General features: G+C 33.9%; 1 protein-coding gene across 4 annotated transcripts in view; it reads left to right on the forward strand.

Annotated features, from left to right (window-relative positions):
- Dpp10 (dipeptidyl peptidase like 10) overlaps positions 1-25,057 on the forward strand; it is a 1,268,842-nt gene that overhangs the window by 1,167,178 nt on the left and 76,607 nt on the right. For all 4 annotated transcript variants that reach the window (XM_040294095.2, XM_078017228.1, XM_005315927.4 and 1 more), the window contains exons 9-11: positions 10,610-10,764; positions 16,092-16,189; positions 22,427-22,550. In XM_040294095.2, coding sequence (XP_040150029.1) covers positions 10,610-10,764; positions 16,092-16,189; positions 22,427-22,550 — 377 coding nt within the window. The remainder of the gene's footprint in view (positions 1-10,609; positions 10,765-16,091; positions 16,190-22,426; positions 22,551-25,057) is intronic.

Consider the following 25,057-nt stretch of genomic DNA (forward strand, 5'->3'; position numbering starts at 1 on the left):
CAAAAAAAAAAACAGTGCATAAAAGCCACTCGATTTTAGTCATTCCCATGAGGGACATTCTGTCATATTTTAAAAGCCGTTGCATAGGGAGAAAAATAAAGCCTACGTGAAGAGTTATTTTTCAATAACTGTTGAATCAAGTTTTGGTAATAGCTAAAAATAAAGGCTGAGGATGTAGTTCACTGGCAGGCAGACAGCTAGCCTAGTATGCATGTGGTCCCAAGTTCAATCCTACCATGGAAAAAAAATAAAATAATAATAATAGTATAAAAATTAGTGAGATGCTGAAAACCTTCCTCTATTTTTTTTAATGTTTAGTTTTTAGAAGTAGCTGGACGCAATACCTTTATTTTGTTTATTTATTTTTATGAAATGATAAAACCAGGAATCCTACAGAAAAGTGATTTTATTTCTTGAACGATATTTGCAAATGCAATTTCTCTGCCTCAAATTCAATAATTTAAATTCTGTAATAAAAGTGAGTCATTCAGAGTGCTCATTCATTTTTTTCAGTCTCTCACTCAGTGGGTATTATCAACTGTCTTCCATATACTAGTCTTGGTATTAAGATAGCACAGGAAGTTAATATATATATATTTTATATATATATATATATATATATATATATATATATATAAAAGTGTTGTATCCTTGAAATTTACAAGTTGTAGTCCTTGAGATTTATATATATGTGTGTATGTGTACAAGTCTATTTATATCTATAATAGATTTCTGTATACATGCCAGCATCAAATAATGAAAGATTTTTAGAGGCCATGCTTTATTTTGAGGAGTAGTGAGAGCTACACTTAATATCAGCAATTATTATGCCATGAAGGAGCAAAACAACAGTAGCAACAAAGGAATACACAAATAGATGAGAAGGGTTCTTTGGTTGAGAGTTTCAGAAGCTGACTCTAAATTTCCAATTTCAAAAAGATAAGTTTTAGAGAGGCCTGGAATGGTCCACTAAATTGGAAAAACAACAACAAAAAATAGGTGGAGAACATGCTTGGGTAGGTTTGGGGATTTGACTAGCTGGAGCTACAAGATGCCCTTACCTAAAGGAGCACAGAGGCTAAGATAAGACTTTCAACTTTATGTCATTGATACTGTGTGAGAGACCAAAAAGTGAAAAAAAATGGATGAATTCAATATGGTGAGTGCTTGACTTATGGTCAATGACTTGAGCCATTGAAATCTCAGGGATTTTCAAATATTTTCATTTCATTTCTCAGCCTAAAAAATTAAGAAGAATTACATATGAGAAGAAGATATTAGGAAGGAAAATCCATGCAGAGGTAATAGCTTGCAAAAACACAGAAGGGTCAAACAACACCATGTGTGCTAGGGAACCAAATCTACATTCTATTATCAAGGTATAAAATTTGGGACAGAGGAAGACAGTAAGAACTAGAAAACAGGGACCTCCCACAATGATCTTGGGTTTCAATTATGTTTCTACTAATAAATGTGGAAATTAGTAGAGCTTTTCAAGTACAAGAGTGATGAGATTGAGTCATCCATGTACATAGAGGATACTGGTTATGGTGTGAAGCTGGGATCTAATAGTGGAAAGGACCAGTGAGCAGCTATCAGGCTTTTTCTATGCTCTATCAGGAGATAATGAGCATTGGAACTGGGGTTAAAGCAGTTAGAAGGAGGGAGGATTCTAAAATTGATGGGGCAGTAAAATAGTTAGGTCTTAGTGGCTGAGCAGATGGAGAGCATGAGAACACGTCAAGAATGACTCTATGACTTCTGGTTTGGGTCACTAGTAAATGGTGGTGGCAGACACAGTGAGCGAACACTAACAAGGAGTGAATTTCAGGGAGGAGAGGAGTTAATAGAAATGTGGTCATTTCAGTATAGTGGCAATGCTATGTTGGGCAATGCAGTGTGATCCTTAGCATCAATGAGCTTTGAAGTCAATGAGATGTATATACAGTGCAGATTGGGCCTATTTTGCTGATTTGGACCCTGATTAAGATGACTTAAGCCACTGTCCAATTGGGGAAGCTTCATGTAGGTTATGGGCATTCCACTTTTAAGGAAAATTTAAGGGACAGTGTTGGAGACCATTAACTAACAAAGAATTTTGAGATAATAAAAATGTATATCTACACTGAGCATGAACAGTGTCTTGAGGTATGGGAGGGGGCAGAACAAATAGGTAGCAAAATCCTTTGTGTGTATATATATATTTTTTCTGTCACTCAAATTAAACTTGACACTTTGGCCACTATGTTCCAAATCTACTAGGAAATCTCCCATGTGTATCTGATTTAATCCTTACAGCACTGCTTATTGAAGAAACCAAGGCTCAGGGGGCACAAGTGACTTGGATAAGGTCTCAGAGCTGATGAGTGGCAGAGCTGATCTTTGAATGTCTTCTGTTTCCAAAGCCATTGCTTAGGCAGCAGGCTACCATATTTGTTGGTGTTTGCTTCCCCTGGGTCCTATGACATGGCCATATCTGGGGCCCTAAACCTTAAATTTTCACTAATTTTTTCCTCATCCAAGGGCTTTACATCCTGCTGTCAGTGGAATTATTCGATGTTCTACTTCATTGCCAGAAAGAATCTTTTCAAGGGACTCACATTGATAAAATTTGGCAGAGGGGCTTAATTTGGATGTCACTGATTCTCCCTTAACATTTTGCCTGTCATCCCCAACCTGTGCTGCCAGAGTCCCATACACACGTTAATCTCCCATATCACTTGCTTGTCTGACATGCCAACAGCTCCGGTTCCAGAACTTTCCTTCATGCATTGAGGGACACAGCAACATGCCCTGGGGAATACATGTGATGGTCAGTGCTGTGTGTATAGTTCTAGTGTGGAGATCATTTTATTTTCAGAACTCAATTATAATCTAACCTGTGTGGGAGGTTCAGGAAGTAATATGTAACATGTCTTCAAAGATTGAAATTAACCTTCTAGAAATGTTATGGGAGAAAAAGATAAGAGGAATCACACAAAAGATAATAAAATGTTTTTTATAGAAAGCTTTAAGGAAAGGGCTTAATCTTTTTGGAATAGGCCACATTGTGATTGCAGGTGTTGCTCTCAACCACAGTCACTACCATGGAGTCTTTAAAAGTGTCATTTTAAAGCTTCTTTGTCTCATTCATATCATTATTCAGTTCCTAAAGAAAATAAAGACATATAGAATATGATGTTTTAAAGGGATGATGAAACTCAGAGAAATAATAAAACTCTTAGAATGGAAGATAATTTTAAATATTGTTTACACAAAGCACACCCATGTGCATCATGTACTTGGTATTATAACTAAATGAGGTAACATATTAAAGTTGATTTTAAAAAAAAATCTTTTAAGTTTTGTTAAAGAAGTATATAATTGCCAAGTTCACAGCTTTGAAAATTTCCAGAAAGCATTTACTTTATTAAGTAGGAAAAAAAAATGACTTGCTTTAAATTATTTAAGTCTATAGAGTAATGAGACTAATGTGTTTAAATGATTTATGAATATACTTTAGATTGTCATATTTTAAAGAAATTATTCTCTGAACTTCAAGGAACAACAGGAGAGCAAAGATATCTGTCAAAGTTTATCTGAGTATAAATAAAATAGAGGTCCATTGAAAACTAAAAATATTTTTTAAAAAGGGGGGCTGGGGTGGTGGCTCAGTGGCATAACCTTTGTCTAGCATGTGTGAGGCATGGGGTTCCATTCTCAGCACAGCATATAAATAAACGCAATTTGTAAAAATAGAGGTCCATTGAAAACTAAAAAAAATATTTAACAAAAGATTATCAGAGAACAGTAAAATGAAGAGTAAGAATTTTGGCTGCTTACAAGTTAGTGAAATGATAAACAGTAAAAAACTATTATATAAGAAACCATTCACAATGTGAAAAAGAGAAGTATAAAGCATACTAAATAGAATTATAAAAAAGTTTTATATGCCAAGCATGGTGGCCCATGCTTATAATCCCTAAGATTCAATAGGCAGAGGCTGGAGCATCACAAATTTGAAGCTAGGAAAATCAAGTTAGTGAGGCCCTAAGCAACCTGGCAAGAGCCTGTCTCAAATTTAAAAATTATGAAAGAACTGGGGATGTAGCTCAGTGTAAATCACCCCTGTGATCATTCCTCAGTTTGAAAAACAAAACAAACAAAAAATAAATTTGATGTGATAGAGGATTTTAAGGTGCTTTGTAGAAGAAATGGTTCTTGTATTGATTTGTAAGAATGGAGAAAATAGAAAAAATATTACAGGATAAACAATATCCTTTTTGACAGATTACAGTTGTTGCACTTTTTTCATTTAATGAGAACTGCTCAAAAATACCTATTTTTCACTTTACTTTCTTCCTTCTCTTGGATACATGAAGTCACATTTATTCCTCATTGATTCATAAGAATTTTATTGAACACTTACTGAGAGTCAGTATAACTAGACTGTGACAGATAAGATTTTTTTTTAAATTTTTAAAAAATTTTTTTTATTCTTTTATTTTTTTATTTGACATAATGTATAATATATTTTATGAAAAATAGTTATATTTTGAAAAACAAAAATGCATTAGTGAAAAGATCACCCTGTCTGTTTTGCAAACCCCTTTAATAGGGGGACACTGTTCAGCCATCTACTTCTATACTCAATCTACTGTTCAGCCATCTACTTCTATACTCAATCTATTGTGATTCATTGTTTTTTTTTATTGTTGGTTGTTCAAAACATTACATAGTTCTTGATATATCATATTTCACATTTTGATTCAAGTGGGTTATGAACTCCCATTTTACCCCGTATACAGCTTGCAGAATCACATCAGATAGTGATGCAGCCACGAAGCTAGAGAAATGCCTGGTTATCAACAGTGCTGAGTCGGTAGAGGTCAAGCAAACTAAGAATTCAGATTGCTACTTGATTATCTATGACCTTGACCGGAGCAAAATCTGTGAATTGATGGGAACAGAACAAGACTACAGTGCATGGGAGCCTATGAAGGAAGTGATAAGACTATGAATATAGATCAAGAAAATTGACAGGGAAATGTAGAAAATAAAGGGAAAGCATTAACCACAGGTCCACAGGGATGGTAATACATGCTTAAGAAATTCAGTCTAAATTGATAATGAATGGATAAAATTAGCTTGTTTTTTAGAAAAGCATGTTAATCTGAATGCAAGGATCATATCTTAGTTTTCTGGAAATGCTTTGTGTTGAGTCTGTTTTTAAGTGTCTGTGATATAAAGCCACATGTGCTGCAAACTCCATTTGCTCTGCAGTGAGATTTCCTAAATCAGAATAATAACAAGAATGAAGAGCCAAACCTATACTAAATTGGAATGGAATGCAATTTGTAAAAATAAATTGTTTGTAAATAATACGTAAATTAACGCAGGAAGTTTCAATCCTTGAGTAAATGTCCCTTTTAGTTGCAATTAAAGAAACTGTGCCTTATCCAGAATAACTGTAAAGCAAATGCATACTACATTATTCTATTCAACTTCTCTTTCCAGTTAACTTTAGTTTCTCATCTGAAAAACATTGCATATCTCTTTGCATTTGTGAGTTTTTTAATATTTACTTTTTAGTTTTAGGTGGACATATATCTTTATTTTATTTTTATGTGGTGCTGAGAATTGAACCTAGTGCCTCATGTATGCCAGGTGAGCACGCTACCACTTGAGCCACATCTCAGGCTCCTGCATTTGTGGTTTTTATGTGATAACATTTTTTTTGGAGTAGAATATTAGTCAAGTTCAATGTAAAATAAATGAGAGTCGGTTATACCCAGTTTCTATTTGGGTATACCAGTGCTCTGAGGTTTATACCATGCTTCCTTGTGGAAAGTGCTGTCATACATTCCTCAGTCCCTGTGATAGGACCCATCCCTCATAGTGTTGACTTGAACCAATAGGATTTCTTTGCACACTTAAGTTTCATAGGTCTTAAAACTTATAATTAATTGACCCTCATCATATATATTTTTTCTTCAGTGTGTCCTGTGTAAGTCATTTCTTCAACTGAATTATAATTGTTTGTATGAATCAAAACCACTTAGAAAACAATAGCACATACAAATACAAATAATTTAAGGAAGGCGTATCAGCCATCTTTGCATTACTACAACAAATACCTGAGACAATTAACTTATAAAGGGAAAAATTTGGTTTGGCTCACCATTCTGGAGGTCCCAGTTCACAATCAGGTGGCCCCATCAGTTTGAGCCTCTTTTAGGGTAGCACGTCACGATAGGAATGCATCCCAAGACTGGGATCCCACAGTGCCCTTGAAGGGCACAACCCCAGTGGACCTAAGGGTCTCCCACCAGCCTCACCACTCAAGTTTCCACCAGTTCCCAGTAGTGCCACCTTGGGATGAGCCTTTGACACATGTATCTTTGAGGGACACTCACTCAAAACACTGAAGAGGTTTTATCTCTAAAGGGGCCACTCGTCAAGGACAAGGGTTATGCAACAACCTCTGGCTAGTAGTGGTTTGCTTATTAACACCTGGAGTGGAAAGCAGAGGCAGCAGTCATCAGGATCTAGGAGGAGGAAATCCTGAATATTTTTCACAGCAAAAGAAATGATGAGTTTGGATGAAGAATACAACCAGACACATGATTTCAATATGTGGGAGCCAAGAATAAAATCCCATGCACTCATTTCCTCCCTTCATTTGATTTGCCTGGGCTTCATATTGGTCATACCCAATGAAAAGTCAGAGACCAAAGGAATATTCTTATTATTCTAATTAAAAGTTTATGTCCCTGAAAGAGGAGTATACAAAGTTCTATCTGTTACAGTTTCTCTGCAGGATAGTATCAGTCCAGTTTTAGATATGGAATTTACAAATACAACAACCACTAATCTTTTTCAGCAAATACTCTCATTCACAGAATAAATTAGTTTATCATGTGGCATTAGGCAGTAATCATGACTGCCTTCTTTGACTACTGATCCTTTTCCCTTTATTTTTTTTCATGTTGACCAAAACTTTATTCCTACAAAATCTTATTACTTTGTTTGATTTTCTTAAGCAAATTGATAACAATTTTTTTTTATTATTATCTGGAACCCCTGGGCAAAGACGTATTCGTGAATGTCCTAAGTTCTCAATATGTACTTGTATGACCTCTTTTGAATAGTAAAGACACCTTTTATTTCTTGTAAATGAGATGTGTCATTGACCCAATGCAGTGACAGTGTTTTCTGTTATTATTTTCTTTTGTTTGTTTCTTTTTGGTCATAATTAATTCAAAATATTCAGGGAAGAAATTTCAGCTTCCAATTCAAAATGTATCCAATGGGTTATTGGCATAATGACTGATGATTTTACAACTGTTATCCTGATTTTTCTAGAATTGTCCCTCCTGCCTATGCTGTTTGGAAGTTTTCGTGTAAGATGGATACATTTTTCATTATATACACATATAGTAGAAGTGACAGGATTGTACATAGCAAAGGCAAATTCACTCCCAGTATATGTTTCTCTCTGCATGACACAAATGCTGCCCATTAATAATGGAATGGTTCCATGTAATCCATCTGCCACCAGTTTGTCACATAGACTTACTGAGAAATTATATTATACCAAAGATCAGTGATAGTGGCTGCCATTTCCAGGTAGGTGAGAGAGCCAAAGGCTGATTGACATTCATGGGGATGTCATCTTGTTCATTTAATTACTGATAGCCACTTTTAGTTGTGGATGTGATTTGGTAAACATTAAGTTGGAAACTAGTATCTTCATATTCTTAAATATTTACCTCTTATGATAAATCATTCCACTTATCTTTCGTAAACATCCTTGGCACTAATTTTCTAGTTTTACTCTTCCTCAGTCTCTCATGAAGTGGCTTATTATTAGTTACCATGCATGAGTCAGAATCAATTCATTCTTCAAGCCAAATTTTCTTCAAAAAAAAAAGTGGACAACTAAATATTTGGTTTGAAATTTTGCCATTTGGAAGACATGTTCATTATTGTCTTTCAATGCCTCAATGGCTCTTGTGAATCAAATGGTACTATAGAGTCTATCTAATCCCAGCTTGCTCATGTACATCATGCAGGCCTACCCAGAAACCAAGCCAATGTTTATTTGTCCTCTGCCAGTCTGTTTCAGAAAACATACCCTCCCTAGGGCATAGGTGTGAGATGAGGGTTAGAAGGTGAAGCAATACTATGGACAGTCCTATGTGCTTTCTGGTCCAATTCCATATATAAGACTTTTATTTTATAGTAGAATGTTGCTGTATGTGTCCAGTTGTATGGTCATGGATCAGATAATAACTGGTTTTGAGTGGGGGTATGGATTTCAGAGTCATTAGGTAACCCATAGTCAGGTTAATTTTCTCAACCAGAGCCCAATACAGAACTGCTTATGAAAGAAGTAATATTCCTTAACACAAGAGAGAATGAATGGTCTTTCTTCAAAGTGTGAAATGAAATGCCTGTGCTGTGATTATAGTATGGGAGTGCCAAAGACTCCACATAGCACCTCTCTCTGTCATGGGCAGTCACATTATCATTGCATCTGCTTTGTCACAAGGTGCAGAAGGGAGACAAAGTTGCAACATGACATATCTGCATTGCAGAATCCTCTATTGCTCACATCCAACTCAGAATTGGCAGCCTTACAAGTTACCTGGGAAATAGAACAGAGCAAAATGTTAAAATAAGGTTTGCATTGTCTTCAAAATCCAGGAGAGTCTAATTCCTCTTTACTTTTGCACAGATGTGATCCCAAGAATTTTTCTCTCTTGTGAGAAGATACCTGATGTGTCATAGACTACTAGGTTTCTAAAAAGTTCCCCAGTATTTTAGACTCAAATTTTCAAAGATGTTTGTTTCCAATTCTCTGCCATTATGCAGAAGAGTTCTAATTTTCTTATACTGATGTTCTCTGTCAGTGAGAAGATCTGTGAGAATTATGAGGTTCAAAATATTTATCAGTTGCATATAGCAGTATAATATAGCACAATTACTTGTGCTATATATATATATATATATATGTCATATATATTATATATTGTATATAGCACAATATACTTTATATGAAACTGGTTGAGAGAAAAAAAAATGCTTCTTCTCTTAACTGATGTGTGAGAGTCCCAAATCCTCTTTACTAATATCTTGGCTTAAAATCGCACAAGGAGTTGAGCTTCTAATCTGGGTGCAGATAGTCTCCTGTTCCTATGTTATTTTGGACCTCAGCCACATTTTTCCCCCAAAGCAGAAATGGACTCTTAATGATTCCATTGTGACCCTTTATTCTCTATGTGCAGCCCTAATTTCACAGTCATAGTTTCTCTCTCTCTCTCTCTCTCTCTCTCTCTCTCTCTCTCTCTCTCATGAATGAAATCATGGCTCTATTGTTTCATACTCACTCTCTCTCCTCCCCTAGGCAATTACTCTGGGTTGTCAGAAAAATCATGTTAACTGCATTTCAGTCTCTAATCACCATTGTTTTTGTTGCAACTAAGTGTTAAACACTAGTTCTTTCAACAACTCTCCCCATTACCAGTATGTCTTCCAACATCACCACTAGTGGCAACTGATTACTCACAACTCCAGCTCCTGCTATGGATCATCTATGCTCCAATTTCCTCTTAGAAATGTTGTTATCATATTCCACATGTATTTGTATCTGGAATATAATTTTATATATATGATATATATGGTATATAATAAGAAAGGCAAAATATAACTCAAAATATAACTTGAAGATCTATCTTCTAAGACTACTTCTGAACTCTATCAGGATCCCCCCAAAAAAGAGCTGACACATTCAGTAAGATAATTAGTTTGTTTGCAAAAAGAACATTTACCAAAAAAAAATAGGCATAAGGAATCCACAAAGAAAAGTGCTATAATCTTAACTAGTAGCAGCCACCTTACTACTAGAGGAGAAAATTGTGTGGAGGAGACTGCTTCGACAGAGTAGTGAAATCATTTAAAGTTCACAGCCAGCCTGAGGTGACATTGCAGCATGGAACTGAGAGAATAAGTAACCTGGCTTTACTCTCTTCCTTCTATTCTCCTGCCAAAGCATTATAATGATCTGTCCTCTGGAAGCCAGAGGGCATGGGGGCCCTTTTGATGTAGTTCACATAGATTGACTTTCTGAGCCAGAAAGCAGGTGTGGAAAAGTGCATAGTGGTTCTTGGGTTACATGAAAGAAAGATATCCAGTATATTTCTTATTCTTCCTTAGAGCTTAAAACAGTTAATGAATTTTAGTGAGTTCTTAATTCATTTCTTCAGAGAATGGAAAATAGTCACATGCAAATACACATTCATGGTAACATGCATGTGGTTTTAGGCCATTTCTCACCCTTCAGTCACTGTTCTCATTCTGTCTACTGTAATAGGACTTCCATAAACCTCTCCACATTGCCAATGATGAATGAAATCATGGCTCTATTGTTTCATACTCACTTTTCTGCATATATTTTTCCTGAGCCTAGAAGGTGGCTCTGAAAGAAGGAATTCTCAGGGAAGTTGATAAAATCCAGCATGCTATCCAGAAAATATATGTGTGCGATGGAGGTTTCAAGGACAGATTTTTGTGGGTCACTAAGCCCACATCTCTACAGTTGGTTTCAAATAACACTTATTTATTCTAGAGGAACTTCTGCATTCTCACATCGCCCACTGGTGGTCCCCGGATGGAGAGAGGCTTGCCTTCTTGATGATAAATGACTCCCTGGTGCCTAATATGGTTATCCCTCGGTATACTGGAGCATTGTATCCCAAGGCAAAGCAGTATCCATATCCCAAGGTAAGAAATGTGAATGTGCTAGTTTGTTTCTTCTGTCAGCACCAGAGACTTGATAGATAATGTGCTGGGTTCACGAGCAAGTTTTTGTCTTTTAAGAGAAAGCTTCTCTTACTTGGAGATAGATGAATTATTTCTTAACAGACAAGGCAAAATACTGGGTTGAAAGAGGGAGAGATGATTTGGAGGCATCAGAACTTTTGCTTTTGCTACATGTTTTTCCTTCTGCTTCTCATTCTTGTTTTTCTCACCTTCCTTATCGGAACAAGGGTGAGAATAGGTAAAACACAGAACTGATGTTAGCATAAGTATAACTCCAAAGAATAATCTAGTAGTTGCAAGTAGGTATTTTTAAGAGAGGGGAAAGTGGTCTGATCAAATAAGTTGGAAGTTCTTAGCTTAAAAAAAGCTTCTTTCAGATGATTTCATAGAGAACTTAATATACTATATGTTAATGTGTATTATAAATCTCCTATAAAAATTGACTAAGCATAAAGAATCCCAGTAAGTAATATACTAAGCATGAAGAATCTTGATGAAGAACAGACAAAGCATAAAGAATTACCCATAAAGAATAGACTAAGCATAAAGAATTTATTAGTATTAGTATTAATATCAGCATTATTTTGGCAGTGCATACTCTGGAACATGGTTTAAGAAATGCCTGTGTTGAATCATAGCCAGGGATAGATAGGATAAATGATAGGGTTTTCCTGGGTGAGAGAATATGGAAATCCTACCCAGACAGTAAGTAAGTATTGACTGGGGCCTCTTGGGAGTGGCTTGCAAAAGCATAGTGCATTGTGTTTCTATTGTAGGCCACCCTAAATTCCCAAAGATCTCTTTTTATGACTTCATTTCCCCCTTATGCTTATATAACAAGGCTCATGGTAAGGGCCACATGCATTAATCATGTAAAGATGTCTTGTAGAAAAATTTCTAAAATGCCACAATGTATTTTTGATCTAATTAGAGAACAGGGTGCTGATTTCATTTAGAAGCTTTTTTGAAGCTACTCCTTTAAAGAGCCGCACTTTGTTTTTCCCAAGCTCTACAAGTTTTCTGCCTTTGAATTTGTCCACTGTATTAACTGAGCACAGCACACTGGGCAAATTTCTATCACAATTGTTACTCTAGAGCTGCAGTGAAGGCATGGCCAGTGTGGGGCCAGGTCCTTCGTGCTTTCCTTCTTATCCTGCCATTCACCAGACTCAAGTTATCCAGGGGAGAAAGTAGGAGAGGCCTGAGTATGGGAAATCAGGACTATGATGAGCATTGCCCTCCAGGAGCTTCTGCCCTCTCTGTCTTTCTTTTGTGGGTTATAGTATTAAATGCAAGTTGGAGAGAAATTGGCTTCTATGATTTTGAAATGTTATTTTTAGGGTCTTCTCTGGATAAAGACTAGAAGGCAGATTTACTTTGTGCTTTCAGGAGAAAATGGCGATCAGACTTCACAACAAAATAATCATATTCACAAAGAGATTTTTATTGTATTCTAAGAAAAGTTCTTATGACTTCTCCAATTATAAATTTAGCTTTTTTGTGTGTGTGTGTTTGTTTGATAGTTTGTGCCTATTTAGCATACCAGTACACTTTTTCTTTCCAGATCAAAATTGAAAAGACTTTGTTTGGTTTATTGGAAATGATTAAAGTTTACATGGCAATTTAAGTATAAAATGGAGAGCTAGTGATATATTGTGAAAGGCATATCCAGCTGTCCAGTGCACACTGAACAAAGGGGATAAAATCAGCCCCACAGATGGGACAGCGCTTTTCAATTCATTTCCCAAGAGGAGTGAGAATTTGGTAATTCACATAGAAGATATGTACATTAGCTACATCTTCAAATTGCCTTCTCGGTTATGGACCCAGTGTGCTTGAACTTGGAGACTCACAGGCCTCACAACTTTAACAAGACTGAAGCCAATGAGTGAGAAAATAGAAACATCTGAGAAAAATTGAAATATAAGATCAGTAATTCAGAAGACACAGGATACAAATCTAGACAATTATTTAATAATCTGTTATTTCATCAATAATTTAACAGCACATAATGATGTTTACATAAATTACAGATGTTAATAATACAATATGTTTGCAGGGGGACTTCACTAGTTTTTCTCATATGGTCTTTATCACAATTGCCTATGTTTTATAAAAGGCAGAGATTCTAAAAGGTTAAGGACTTTTATAAAAAGTTACAGCTATTTTTAAGAATAGGAAAATAACTCGAACTTATTGATTCCATTCCTCTCAGTAAAACTACCAGAGGTCATCTTGTATTTCAGGAAACATTGATGAAATCAAAATATCTTTTTGTCAAGTTAACAAAAAATATTTGTTAATATAAAAATATTTGGAAATCTGTTTGCTGCATTTGCTCCTAATTGCCTAGCTGTATATGTGTAGCATTCTTAGTTTCTCACCTATAATGTGTAAATATAACATGATGAGGGTCCTGAGTATTGATGATTACTATTAAAAAGGATTAAACATAAGTAGTAACAAATATCCTAGCAGACAAACTAAGTGGAAACACCCCAGTCCTCAAATATTGTTATTTGAAACACCAGCCCAGGTGTGTAAAACTCAAAGAAAGTAGAGCTAGATTTTGGTCCTTGTTCTCAGAATATACTTTAGTATTATTTTGGGTATATTACTTTAATTTTCAAACATATTATATTCTATTCTGGTTTAGAACAATGTTTGATTTTTTTCCATAACAAATGCATTGTTTCAATTTGCTTCTATGCAATAAACTTTCAAAAAGTGGTACTTTAGAAATTGAAATAACACGTTGAGTTCATACTAAATTGTGTTTCAAATTAAACTGGATTAAAATGAGTGCGACAAATACCCAGTGTGGTCAAATTTACTAATGAAATACTTATGCCAAACAAATATATTAGTATTTTACTTAATTCAGCATGATTCAGAACTCATAAAAACCCTATCATTAGCGATTCAGCACGAAAGAGATGCACAGTTCTATCTCTGTGACCTCAGGTTAATCTTCTTAATTAAAACATTATCTCATTTAATGACAATTTAGTTGCCAGTAGAATAAGGTTAATTATTATTGAGGCTTGTGTTTCAGAATCATAGAGAAAGGAATTCTGTGGCTTTGCAGGATTTGTGGCAAATGTGAATGTTAAAAGCAAACATGAACTCTTCTAATTTGCAAACTCTTGAATTGATTCAAATATTAAAAGGTACAAATGAACTTGCCATGTGTGCTTAATTTCAAAATCCCATGGAAAAGTAAAAATGTAACAGAATTAGAAAATGCTAACAGCTGAATTTTGGAGACAACCTGATGTCTCTTTTGAGTTCACTTTTTGCCTAAAATTTGGCCTCAGGTGTACACATTTTTAAATTTGTTTTCACGTAGAACCTAATGGGGCTATAAGTGATCTTGAACAGATATAAACTTCGAGTGTTACTGACAAAGCTGTCTCAACAACAGGATAATGGTTGATGTGTCTTTGGCAAAGTATGTCATAAATTCTAAATTACTGGTCAGAGTTCATACAGATCAAATTTAATTTATTTCTTTTTTAGTTTAATCAGTATATTGAGTAATAAGATTATAAACACACAATTTCACTAATTAGATCAGAAGAATTAATGTCATAACAACTACTTTCATTTTTAACTCAAGACCATTTACTATTTTAGACACATTATCATCTGTTGTTTTTTTATTTAGTCCTCATAACAAAATTATATTTTTATGTACAGAAAGGGAAACTTCTTTGACCCAAAACTACTATTTCTGACATGTTCTCAGAGAAGTATGCATCTCATTTTTGATAATCAAGTAAATTATACTTGAGAATATTAAGCATCTTCTCATGATCCATGTCAAGTAAACGACAAAATCAAAATTTGGATTCGGATTTCTCTGATTCTCAGATTAGTCCAGTTCTCAAAATGTGGTCCATTCACCATTATCAGGGTAACAGGTGCAATGTATCATATTGCTGTATCTGGTCCTGGCTTAACTTTTACTTTGTCCATGATATTTTCTTGAACATGTTTTTTTTTTTTTTTTTTTTACATTTTAAAGCAGTTTTCCCATGCTTTACTATTTTGAATTCACTTTTGAACTCTTCAGTTTTCAACTCACTTCAACTCCCTTTCAGTTTCCTTCTCTATATCATAGTCTGCTCTGTAGCCTCGGCCACACCAAAAGGATAGCAGTGCGAGTTGTTTAGAAACACACTGAGCCACAAGTAGTCAATAATTTATTTTATGCAAAATTTCTTCCTGAGAACATTTTTTCATTCATTCATTCAAACTGTTTGAGGCATGTTGGGGAAAGTTCCCTTTCTGCCCCTCTATTTGTTCATAGGGTATTTTAGAAAAACTCCCAAGGACATTGCCTGCAAATGAACTAAAAGCATAGTCAATAGCATCCTGGATTTAAATACTAGCTCGCTTTGTTTTTAGATATTTCACCTCATATAACTTATTTAGCTACTCCATTTTCATCTGGAAAATGGGTATATCTTAGGACAGTAATAGACTCACTTGGAGAGAAAATTCATGTAATACCTTTAGTACACACTATATGCCAGAAACATACCAGCTTCTACTTGAAAGTTATTATTTAACACAAATTTAATCCCTGTTCTCAAATGATGAATCCTTCTCACTTCCCTTCCACTCTTCATGCCAGATCCTTAAGGAGAGAATTTTGCCTATTTTTTAAGAGATCAATTAAAAAAAAGTCACCCTATTTAAGCATCAGTAAAGTATAAAAGAAACTTCAGATATATGAATTCAATGGAATACATTGGATTTTCTACAGTTTTAAGGATGTGACACATGCTCTATGAGGGTAGGATAATCATGTATGTAGATAGGATTTCTTTTTTTCTTTTTTTTTTCCTATCTTTTTTCCTATCTTCTTTCCTTCTCTCCTTCCTTTTCTCCTTCCTCATATCTTTCTCTCCTTTTGAGTTAGCCACATCTCCCCCACTGCATGCTGTCTAGTGAGTAGTCACTTGATCTACTAGTTGTTTTGCACAGCCAGCCCTTCTGGTGCCTTTCTATGGAAGAACATGGTAGCCCAGCCTAATGAATAAAGTCATCATGATTTCCTATCACCTTTAATTGTCTGACTAAAACGCTTTGAGAAGCAGCAATCTGCAGAAACAATTGAAAGCAATCAAGTCATTGAATTTAAAATCATTTATACTTCCGAGAAATTAAACTTTTTTCCTCCATAACACAAAAAAGTAAACGAGTCAAAAAATGCTTTTCTTTTATTCTCAATGTAGCCTAATGCTTAATATACTCGCATTACAACTTTCATTTTCTCAAAGGCAGGTCAAGTGAACCCAACAATAAAATTATATGTTGTAAACCTATATGGACCAACGCACACTTTGGAACTCATGCCACCCGACAGCTTTAAATCAAGGTATGCAATTTCAATTTCACTTTTACAGGGAAATAGATATTTTCAATCCAATTATCATTTTGTTGCAATTTAGAGAGAGATGTGATCAGCTCAACAATTCCACTTGAAAATAAAGCTGAGGTTGCCTCCATTAGTGAAGAATGAAGTCATTCTGGGTGTCTGGCTGTTCCCAAGACGCATTTAGTTTCAAGGTGATTAGCAACATCTAAAATGACTAAAGATACTGATACTGAGAACTGGGTCTTTTGCTGGAGATGTGACAAAGAGATAAGGACAAAGGATAATTTTGAACTGAATTTTCTTTTAGAAAATAGTCACTCCAGGTTTTTTTTTTTTTTTAATGGTGCTCTTTAAAAGAGTATAATCTCCCTGAAATTTGTTTGTTTGTTCAACCTCCTCCCCACAGCTTGCCAAGGATTCACTAGCATTTTTCTCCAGGCAGAGAAATTTAATGAGATTTTGTTTCCACTTACCCTACCTCAAAAGCCTTCATTTTTAAAAAGTTTGAGCAGGGAGAAAAGAAGCACATTTTATGTGTCAGAAGCATAAATTTAATATTAGCAAAGTTTTCCCTAGTGAACAAATAATCAAATAATCATGTGTATTACAAAATTCCGAATGGCCTCATACTTCAAAGGAGATTTTTTTTCAAATGTTGCAGACCTTTAGAAATTTACAGAGTCTGGGAGAAGGTATAAACAGGTAGGAAAATGTTTCATGCTATATTGAATGATTTGGGCTAAGCTCAAATTTTGTTTTGATCATGTCTATATAATCAATGCAGGTTGACTGATTGCAGCAGAACTTTCATTAAAATGTTGACATAGTGAGGGAAACCTCATCCTACTTGGGGTTTTACAGGTTTTGCAGCCTGGATTGATGTTATGAAAATTTTTTCCATTTGAAAAGGTAATAAAAATCTATGGGATGCTTTCTCTGAAAAGCCCCTCCTTAACTAGCTAATATAAACTGTTTTTTATTTCTTTATTTGATGTGAAAGATGAAACTCAGAAATATTATATGGTTCAAATAGAACCTCGAAGCTAGTTGGTAGCCTTGGAGGAAAATAGGTCATCAAGTCACAGAGCAGTTCATCTCCATTGTAATGGAAGACCTAAAATTCAATCTGAAGTGGCATATATAATGTGGTTGGGTTCACCAAATCAAACAGAAACTTGTCTTTCTGAACTTGGTCTATCAGCCATGAGGAATTAGTCACAGGAGAAGCAATCATAGAAATATTCACATTCTGTGTGGCCCCTAGCTCCTTTCCTCTGAGTTGTATGATGCTCTGAATTGGAAGGAAATGGCTGAGTGTCTGACTCAATGTCCACCACCATTTCACAATGTCACCTGGCACAACTCAAGGCTCTGGACCTCTCTCAGGGACAAACTTGCTCCACCTTCATCTTGAATTAAGAATCTATAGGTTTCATTCTTTATTTTTAAATCTTAGCCATGTGGTTCACTTATACAATATCCATGTTTCTTTCTAACAGAACTTAGTTAATTGCTGTCCATAATTTTGTTTCCTATTTGCAAAAATGTAAACAGGTATCAATTGATCTATAAGTGATATACTTTCTCCAAACCCTATTAAATCTGTCACATCGTTAAATGACCCCTCTGATTTTCTTGGGGTTTTTTTTGTTTGTTTTTTGAGTTTGTGTACCTAACATATAATTTTAGATATTGCCTTATTTTTTAATAACAATACATAAATCATATATATATATATAAACCATATGATATATAATTTTTAAAGTAAATATAAATTATTTTATAATGATTTGCATGTTTTGTATATTATATAACAGCTATTACCTTTTTTAAATCTTCAGAATTTCTACATTATGGCAATCAATAAGTGAGCCATATTTTATTATTTAGTGAAGTTATAAATGATATTCTTTTTCTTTTCAATTATTTTTTTCCTGCCTATATAGAAGAAAGATGCATAAGACAAATGTAGGAAGATGTCCTTTAATATCTTGAGCTACCTTATAAATTACATTCCATGACTTCCACCTGAGAGTAAAAATATTTGTTTTGAACTGAAGTTTTTAGGTCATTTCTTTTTTTTTTTTAATTTGGATATCTGGTTTATCTATATATAACAACTAGTGATTATAATTATAATAGAAAAAGATTTTCAGGCTAGCATCATCATGTGCTAGACTTTCTCTTTAATCAGATGCTTATACTGTAGCCAAACACTATAAACTAACTAGATTTTAATTCATTTATATGATTTTGTAAAAGAAATAAAAAAATATTAGATAGCCTGGGTAAAGGCATAATTTCTTTTCTCAATTTCTGCCTTCATTTGCCTTCTTCATTTTCTTCATTTATTACCTATTTATTTATGCATCCAAAGTTCAGCTAAAGTACTTAATTAAACAAATTTAGAATATGAATGCAGCATTTCTTCAATAGTAATTCATTACATATTCATCTCATCACCATTTAGTTCATCTTTATTTGAATCATAGTCTGTGATTATTCTGAAAATAATGTAGTACAGTAGGACCTAAGACATTGGCCTTGCTTGGGTACCCATAGAAATAATGGTGGACACTAGAGGAGTCATTTCATCTTGTGAGAAAGAGCTACTTTCCAGATTGTTGCCCTGTGAGTTTAAGGTATTATAAGCATTCAGTGCATTTATTAGAAAATGTAGCTATAAGTTTAAAAATGTATAGCCATGTCCTAATGAAAAGTCTTTTTTTTATATAATGAATCATACCAATTTTTTTTTTCATAGATTAGGTGTGTGTCCCATTATTTGGAAGAAAATGACACAACATCGTCTGTGTTTAGACCTCTCCAGTCTGAACAGTAAATGTAATTGTCTTTGGTTTCTCCTTAGCCCAAGTCTTCAGCATTATTTGACTTATTTGATATCTGTCTCTGGCAACTCACCTTTTGTGGTCCATTATTCTCTACCTGCTTCATTTATGTGACACTATAATATTGTTCCTGTCACTTCGGGCTTGATACTATCATGCTCTCTCTTTCTATTTCATTGAAGTATTCTAATCTACATCTCTTATTCTTCCAAGGAGTATTTGTGCCTTTTAAGAAAATCTAATTAATAGATTCATTTGTGTTCATGACAGTGTCCTAAGTGACCCTTTTACAAGTAGCACATAGCTATTAACAGTGGTCTTTGGAGAATGCTCACTGAGAGCCAGTCATGAATGCTGTCACAGTACACTTCTGGGCAGAAATCCTGGCTTATCTAAAAGAGAATGATCCCAGAGTAAATGTATTTGCACAAAGATTATGTTGTGAACACATAATCTATATCTACAAATAGTATGTTGTGAACATAAAGCAGTGATTAGACACAAGGTCAAATAAAACACAGGTGTGACTGCTAACACACCTGTCTGCAGGTGATGCTAGGGCCTCCACTCCATATACCCTGTTGTGGACAATTAGATCTGCTGTGCCAGACCACCCAGCTGATAGAAAGTCTCTGTTGACTTGAGTACAATCCCTCTAACCCGCTTGTCTCTGTCTCTGTGGCTCAAGAGGACCAGATCCTCGAGGACTTCCTGGGAAATCCAGAGCCATGGAGACTAGGAACAAGCAGGAAAGCCAGTTTAAGAAAGGGACACTTCTGCTGGCTACTGGTTGTGGAACACCAGATCTAATATGTTCATGAGATGGAGTTCCAGGAGGACAGCTACATCTGCAGCAGGCAGGTCAAGAAGTGTGACCTTTCCAGGTAAGGGTACTACTAGAAACTACTTTGTCATGCAGAGAAAGCCTGAATGCTTTTAATCACACAGAATATGTCCATGTGAATTGCAGGGAGATGTGCACTTAGGATCCTGGGACATGGGAAACAGGTATACAGGAATCTATTTACTGGAACATGTTTATTTCTTCTCTGCCTACATCAAGGTCTACTTTACCTTCCATTTTGGGTGTTTCCAATACTTTAATATAGATACTTGAATGCCTGGAAATTACTCCATATGAGACTGTACACATTTGATTTTGGAGAGAACTCTCACTACAAAGATTGTGATTACCATGTGCAAGGTCACCCTTAAATATAAATGAGGTGTATACTAAGGTATCTCACATCAGATTAAATTTTTCTTATTAACACAAGGTGAAATGAGTACAAACACACAAAAATTACATCATTTACTCAAAGAGCAATGTAATAGTGTGACTACAAGTTGATGATTTTAGCTTAATAATTTTACACCTAACTTAGTGTCCCTTAAAAATTCAATTATTCACCAGACTTGCACTAGTTGCCTTTAACAGTTTTCCAAGTGTTACATTCTTTTTAAAAGTCACCATTTGCCTTCATAAGTAACAGATATAAATACGTCAGTATTTGTAAAGGTATTGCAAAGATTTTTCTAGCAACTTTTCATTTGAATACTACTTTAAAAGGGAAATGATGTGAATATTTAAATTCTGTTGTTATTTTTATTTTAAAATCATTCGTTACTTTGTCATGTCATTGTGCCTAAAATGTATTATTTGCTTTAGCTCACTGAGACAATTCTGACCAGTTTTGAAAATCAACTTTCATTCCTATCTACATTTTCTCCCAAAATTATGAACTCCTTGATTTAGCAGTTGTTTTAGCAGTGTTTACAATATTCATGTTAATTTTTTTAACCTAAATTTGAACAATACTTATACCCATCAGTCAGAAATATATATTGTTAAAATTCAGTACTTCTTTTCTGGACTGAGTAGAGTATCCATTATCTTTTCTCTCCAAACTTCATTTTCTATGTAATGTATTAAATGTTAATATATATTTTATGCTTTTTAATATAATGCTCCTAAATATGATCATGTACACAAAATAAACTAGCTTAAACAAAACAGTGAAAATGAGCAAGACATTGTTTGTTACAGGATTATAAGGTCCATGAAGTCACAGGTTATACCTAAAATAGCTATTTATTTCATTCAAAGTTGTCTTGCTAACACTATTTAGGGCACTTCCAATTATGGTTTCCTGGAGGTTCAAGTGGGGTTCAGCTGGTTGTAAAAGCTGCCAGATTTCTTTAAGAGACTTTTGAAGAAAATATTGTAGGCTTCACTCTATGACAGATGATGCTGGCCCTCCAAATGATGTCTTCTCTTTGATGGGTAACAGATTGTTGAGAGGAAGCAGTAGCTACTCAGCAGTTTTAGGAGTATGATTCACCTAACTGGATATAGAGCTTAGATATATTTAAGGACAGGTGTTTTGTATCACAAAGTTTTTACTATATAGGGTTTTTTTTTCCCTATGTCTAGTTTTAATACAATGTCCATGGATGGCATTTTGTAGGCCATTTCTAAAGAAACTTGTGTCTTCTGAAACTGGACAAGAATAGATGTCATTTTGCCATCAATCAAATCATTTTTGATGATTGCATTTTTCTGTGTGGGTGTTTGGATATTATTTCCAAATATACAATCTGCAATGTGTCATCATAGAAAACATATCAGTTTTTCTGAATCTCAAACTACCTTCAGGATATTATTAATTAACATCCTTACTATATTAAAAATTTAATAGTCACTCATCTCCTTATGTTTGATTTCTTTTTCATTGTTTTAAAATGTTTAAAACATTGTTTTTAAAATGTTTAAAATAAGTAAGAAAATTAATATATTTAGAAAAATAAAACGGTTGCAAACAAAATATTTGGCTCTTAATCCACAACTAAAAAAGACCAAAATAGACCATTTACAGGTCTGTAGGCAAAGTCTCATATATAAAGTGAAACAACATGAAGGTCATTCACAAGACAAAATTATAAAGCCAAGATTAAGCATTACCATTTAATTAGCTATTGATTGTGTTTTTAAAGAAACAGAGATTAAATAGTTTTAAAAATATATTCTTGTTTTGCACAGGTATCAGCACCAATCAATCGATGTTTTCCATTAGAAGTCAAGCTTCTGATTTTTTTTTTTTTCAAGAATTGCTTTTCTGAGGAATCAATGATTTTCAAATACATTTTCAAGTTTTACATATGTGTGTGTATGAACATATGCTTACATACATTATTTGCATTTGTATGTGTACATATTTAAAAATATCAGATTGTATGAATAAATATGTATATATAATAGAAATTATATGAAATAGCATCCTTTTAATATTTCCAGTTATGTTTGCATATAAAATAAAATATCTGTTATTGGTTCTACCCAGATTCTCTAGCTCTAAACATAAGTTTTAATTTTTTGTTTCCCAACTAGAGAATACTATATTACTATGGTTAAGTGGGTAAGCAATACCAAGACAGTGGTGAGATGGTTGAACCGACCTCAGAACATATCCATCCTCACAGTCTGTGAGACCACCACTGGTGCCTGTAGCAGGGTGAGTATGATTACTTTTCTTCTATGATTGAAACAAAGTAGTTAATCCTTCTTTACTCAGAGAAATCAGGAAATTTTTTGAAAAAAGTCTTTGATATTAACTTTCACAGGAAGTTAGAAAACATCTATTCCCATTAAAAGTATATACTTGAGTATATTCTTGAGCAGTGTCAATGATAAGCAGAAGAGAACAAATTCAGCTTTTTAAAAAAATAAGTGAATTCTTGAGAGACAAAGGGTAGTCTAAGTTACATAAATGTCTTTCTCAAATGTTGAAATTTTCTCTACCTCTTGTCTTTGATTAACTTGGGATTCTACAAAATTTCTTCCTGGACTTTTTTAAACACTTTCATAATTCAGATTACCAAAACATAACCACTTCTTTATCCTTCAATTAAGTAAATATAAACAAAAAAAATGAGGCTCTTGGACCAAACTGTTTTAAAAGTAAATTGTATTTCAGTTTCTAAACTCAGTTTTTATAAACTGAACAGTAAATTCAACATATGTCATTTTTAAAGTTCTCAGTAGAAGAAATGGGGCAATTAGATTAAATTGTAGGTGTTATGCAATTGAGAAAAAAAAGGATTCCCAGATTATTTAACATTTGAAACATCTGCTCTAGGAAAGATGAAATACCCATTGTAGATTAGCATTTCTTTGGGATACTACCACAAAAATATTACATATATTATATATATTTATATATATATGCATATTTTATATATAACTGTTTGTATATATTGATTATATAAAACACCTATTTTCCCATATTGTGCATTAGGAGAAACAGGGCAACTGCTCTGCCTCTGAACCACATCCCTAGCCATCTAATGGCAAAACTTTTAGACCACAGAGTAAGGAGATGGAGCCCAAGCCTAGTAAAATTGTGTTACATATCAGTAACAGACTTGAAAAGACATTATGAGAGAAAACATTCTAAATTGAAATTTAGAATTTTGTTGAGAGGGAGCACTAGCTACCCAGCAGTTTTAGGAGTATAATTCACGTAACGAGATATATAGCTTAGATATATTTAAGGACAGGTGTTTTGTATCACAAAGTTCCCAAACTTATTTACACTTGACTCTAGCACTGTTCATGGAGGAGTCATGAGTACCTTATGACTAAAGGGGTTCTCTCCCTGGGATTTATGATTGGTTTAATATTAGAAAACTAATATTATATATATATATATATATATATATATATATAACAAGATACAAAAGAAGAAATATAGTTAAGTATTTCAGTAGATGGAGAAAAAGAAATTTATAAAATTCAGTATGCATTCATGGCAGGTAATTTTCAACATAACTAAGTAGAAGTAAACATCCCCAATCTGACAAAAATGATAATCTATTCATGAAATAGCTCTCATTCAATAGGTAAACACCATATTCACATAAAGATCAGCAATAAATCAAGGATATACATTCTCACTTATATTTATATAAACATTATTAGAAGCTCTAGTCAAAATATCTCAGGAAGATATAAATATTATAATGTTAGAAAAGAAGGAAGTGAAATTGTCTTTATTTCCAGATGACACTTTTGTGTATATAAAAAGTAGGATGTGCAAATAACCTAGAACAAAAGAACACAGTTTGTAAGGTTAGTTCACCAATTCAAATTTTTTGTTCAAATGCAAGTTTATGTGTGTGTGTGTATGTGTGTGAGTGTGTTGCAGATTCTAATTTTCATAGGAAACATTGACTAAACTATTTAGAGGTAAAGAATGCAATGACACCAACTTGCTATAAATTGTTTATTTTAAAAGTATAGTTCTAATTTTTTATTGGTTTTGAAAATTCATGCTTCTATCTTCTTCAATGTTTTAGAAACTTGAAAAAGAGGCAATAATGACAAATGATGGAAAATTATAAACAAGGGGTGATTATGTCTAATGGTATAAAGAATTTAAACTAGTCTCGTAAATTGTCTAAATTTACACCTGTTATGAAAAATAATTCAGAACATACAAGATATATTTCTCTATACTAATAACATTAAGAAGGACATATGCTAAAATACCAAGAAAGCCTTAAAACATTAAGTATGTAAGTATAAATTTGACAAATACTCTGAAAAATTTCAATATTGAATACTACAACATTGCTGAAAGGCATTTAAAAAGACTTAAAAAAATGAAAGCTAGTCCATGTTCTGTACTTGAAAGGCTTAATCTTGTTCACGTGTCAGTTCTACACAAATTAAGCTTGTAATTGCAATATAATGCAAAATAAAGTCTCCTTGGACCCTTTTTGTAGAAACACATAAGGTTTTAAAAAATTATGTGGAAATGAACAGACCTGAAAAAGCCCAAACTATCTTATAAAAGAAGTTGAAGGAGTTCATAATTCCTGAGTTTGAGGATAATTACAAAGCTACCCAAACCTTGAGATGGTAGGAGAGGTACAGGGACATACAAATAGATCAACGGATTCACACAGTTTATAGAAATTAGGCCCATATTTGTATGATTAATTGATTTTCAACATAGAT

The sequence above is a fragment of the Ictidomys tridecemlineatus genome, chromosome 7, assembly GCF_052094955.1.
Source record: "Ictidomys tridecemlineatus isolate mIctTri1 chromosome 7, mIctTri1.hap1, whole genome shotgun sequence".
In the NCBI taxonomy this organism is placed as follows: domain Eukaryota; kingdom Metazoa; phylum Chordata; class Mammalia; order Rodentia; family Sciuridae; genus Ictidomys; species Ictidomys tridecemlineatus.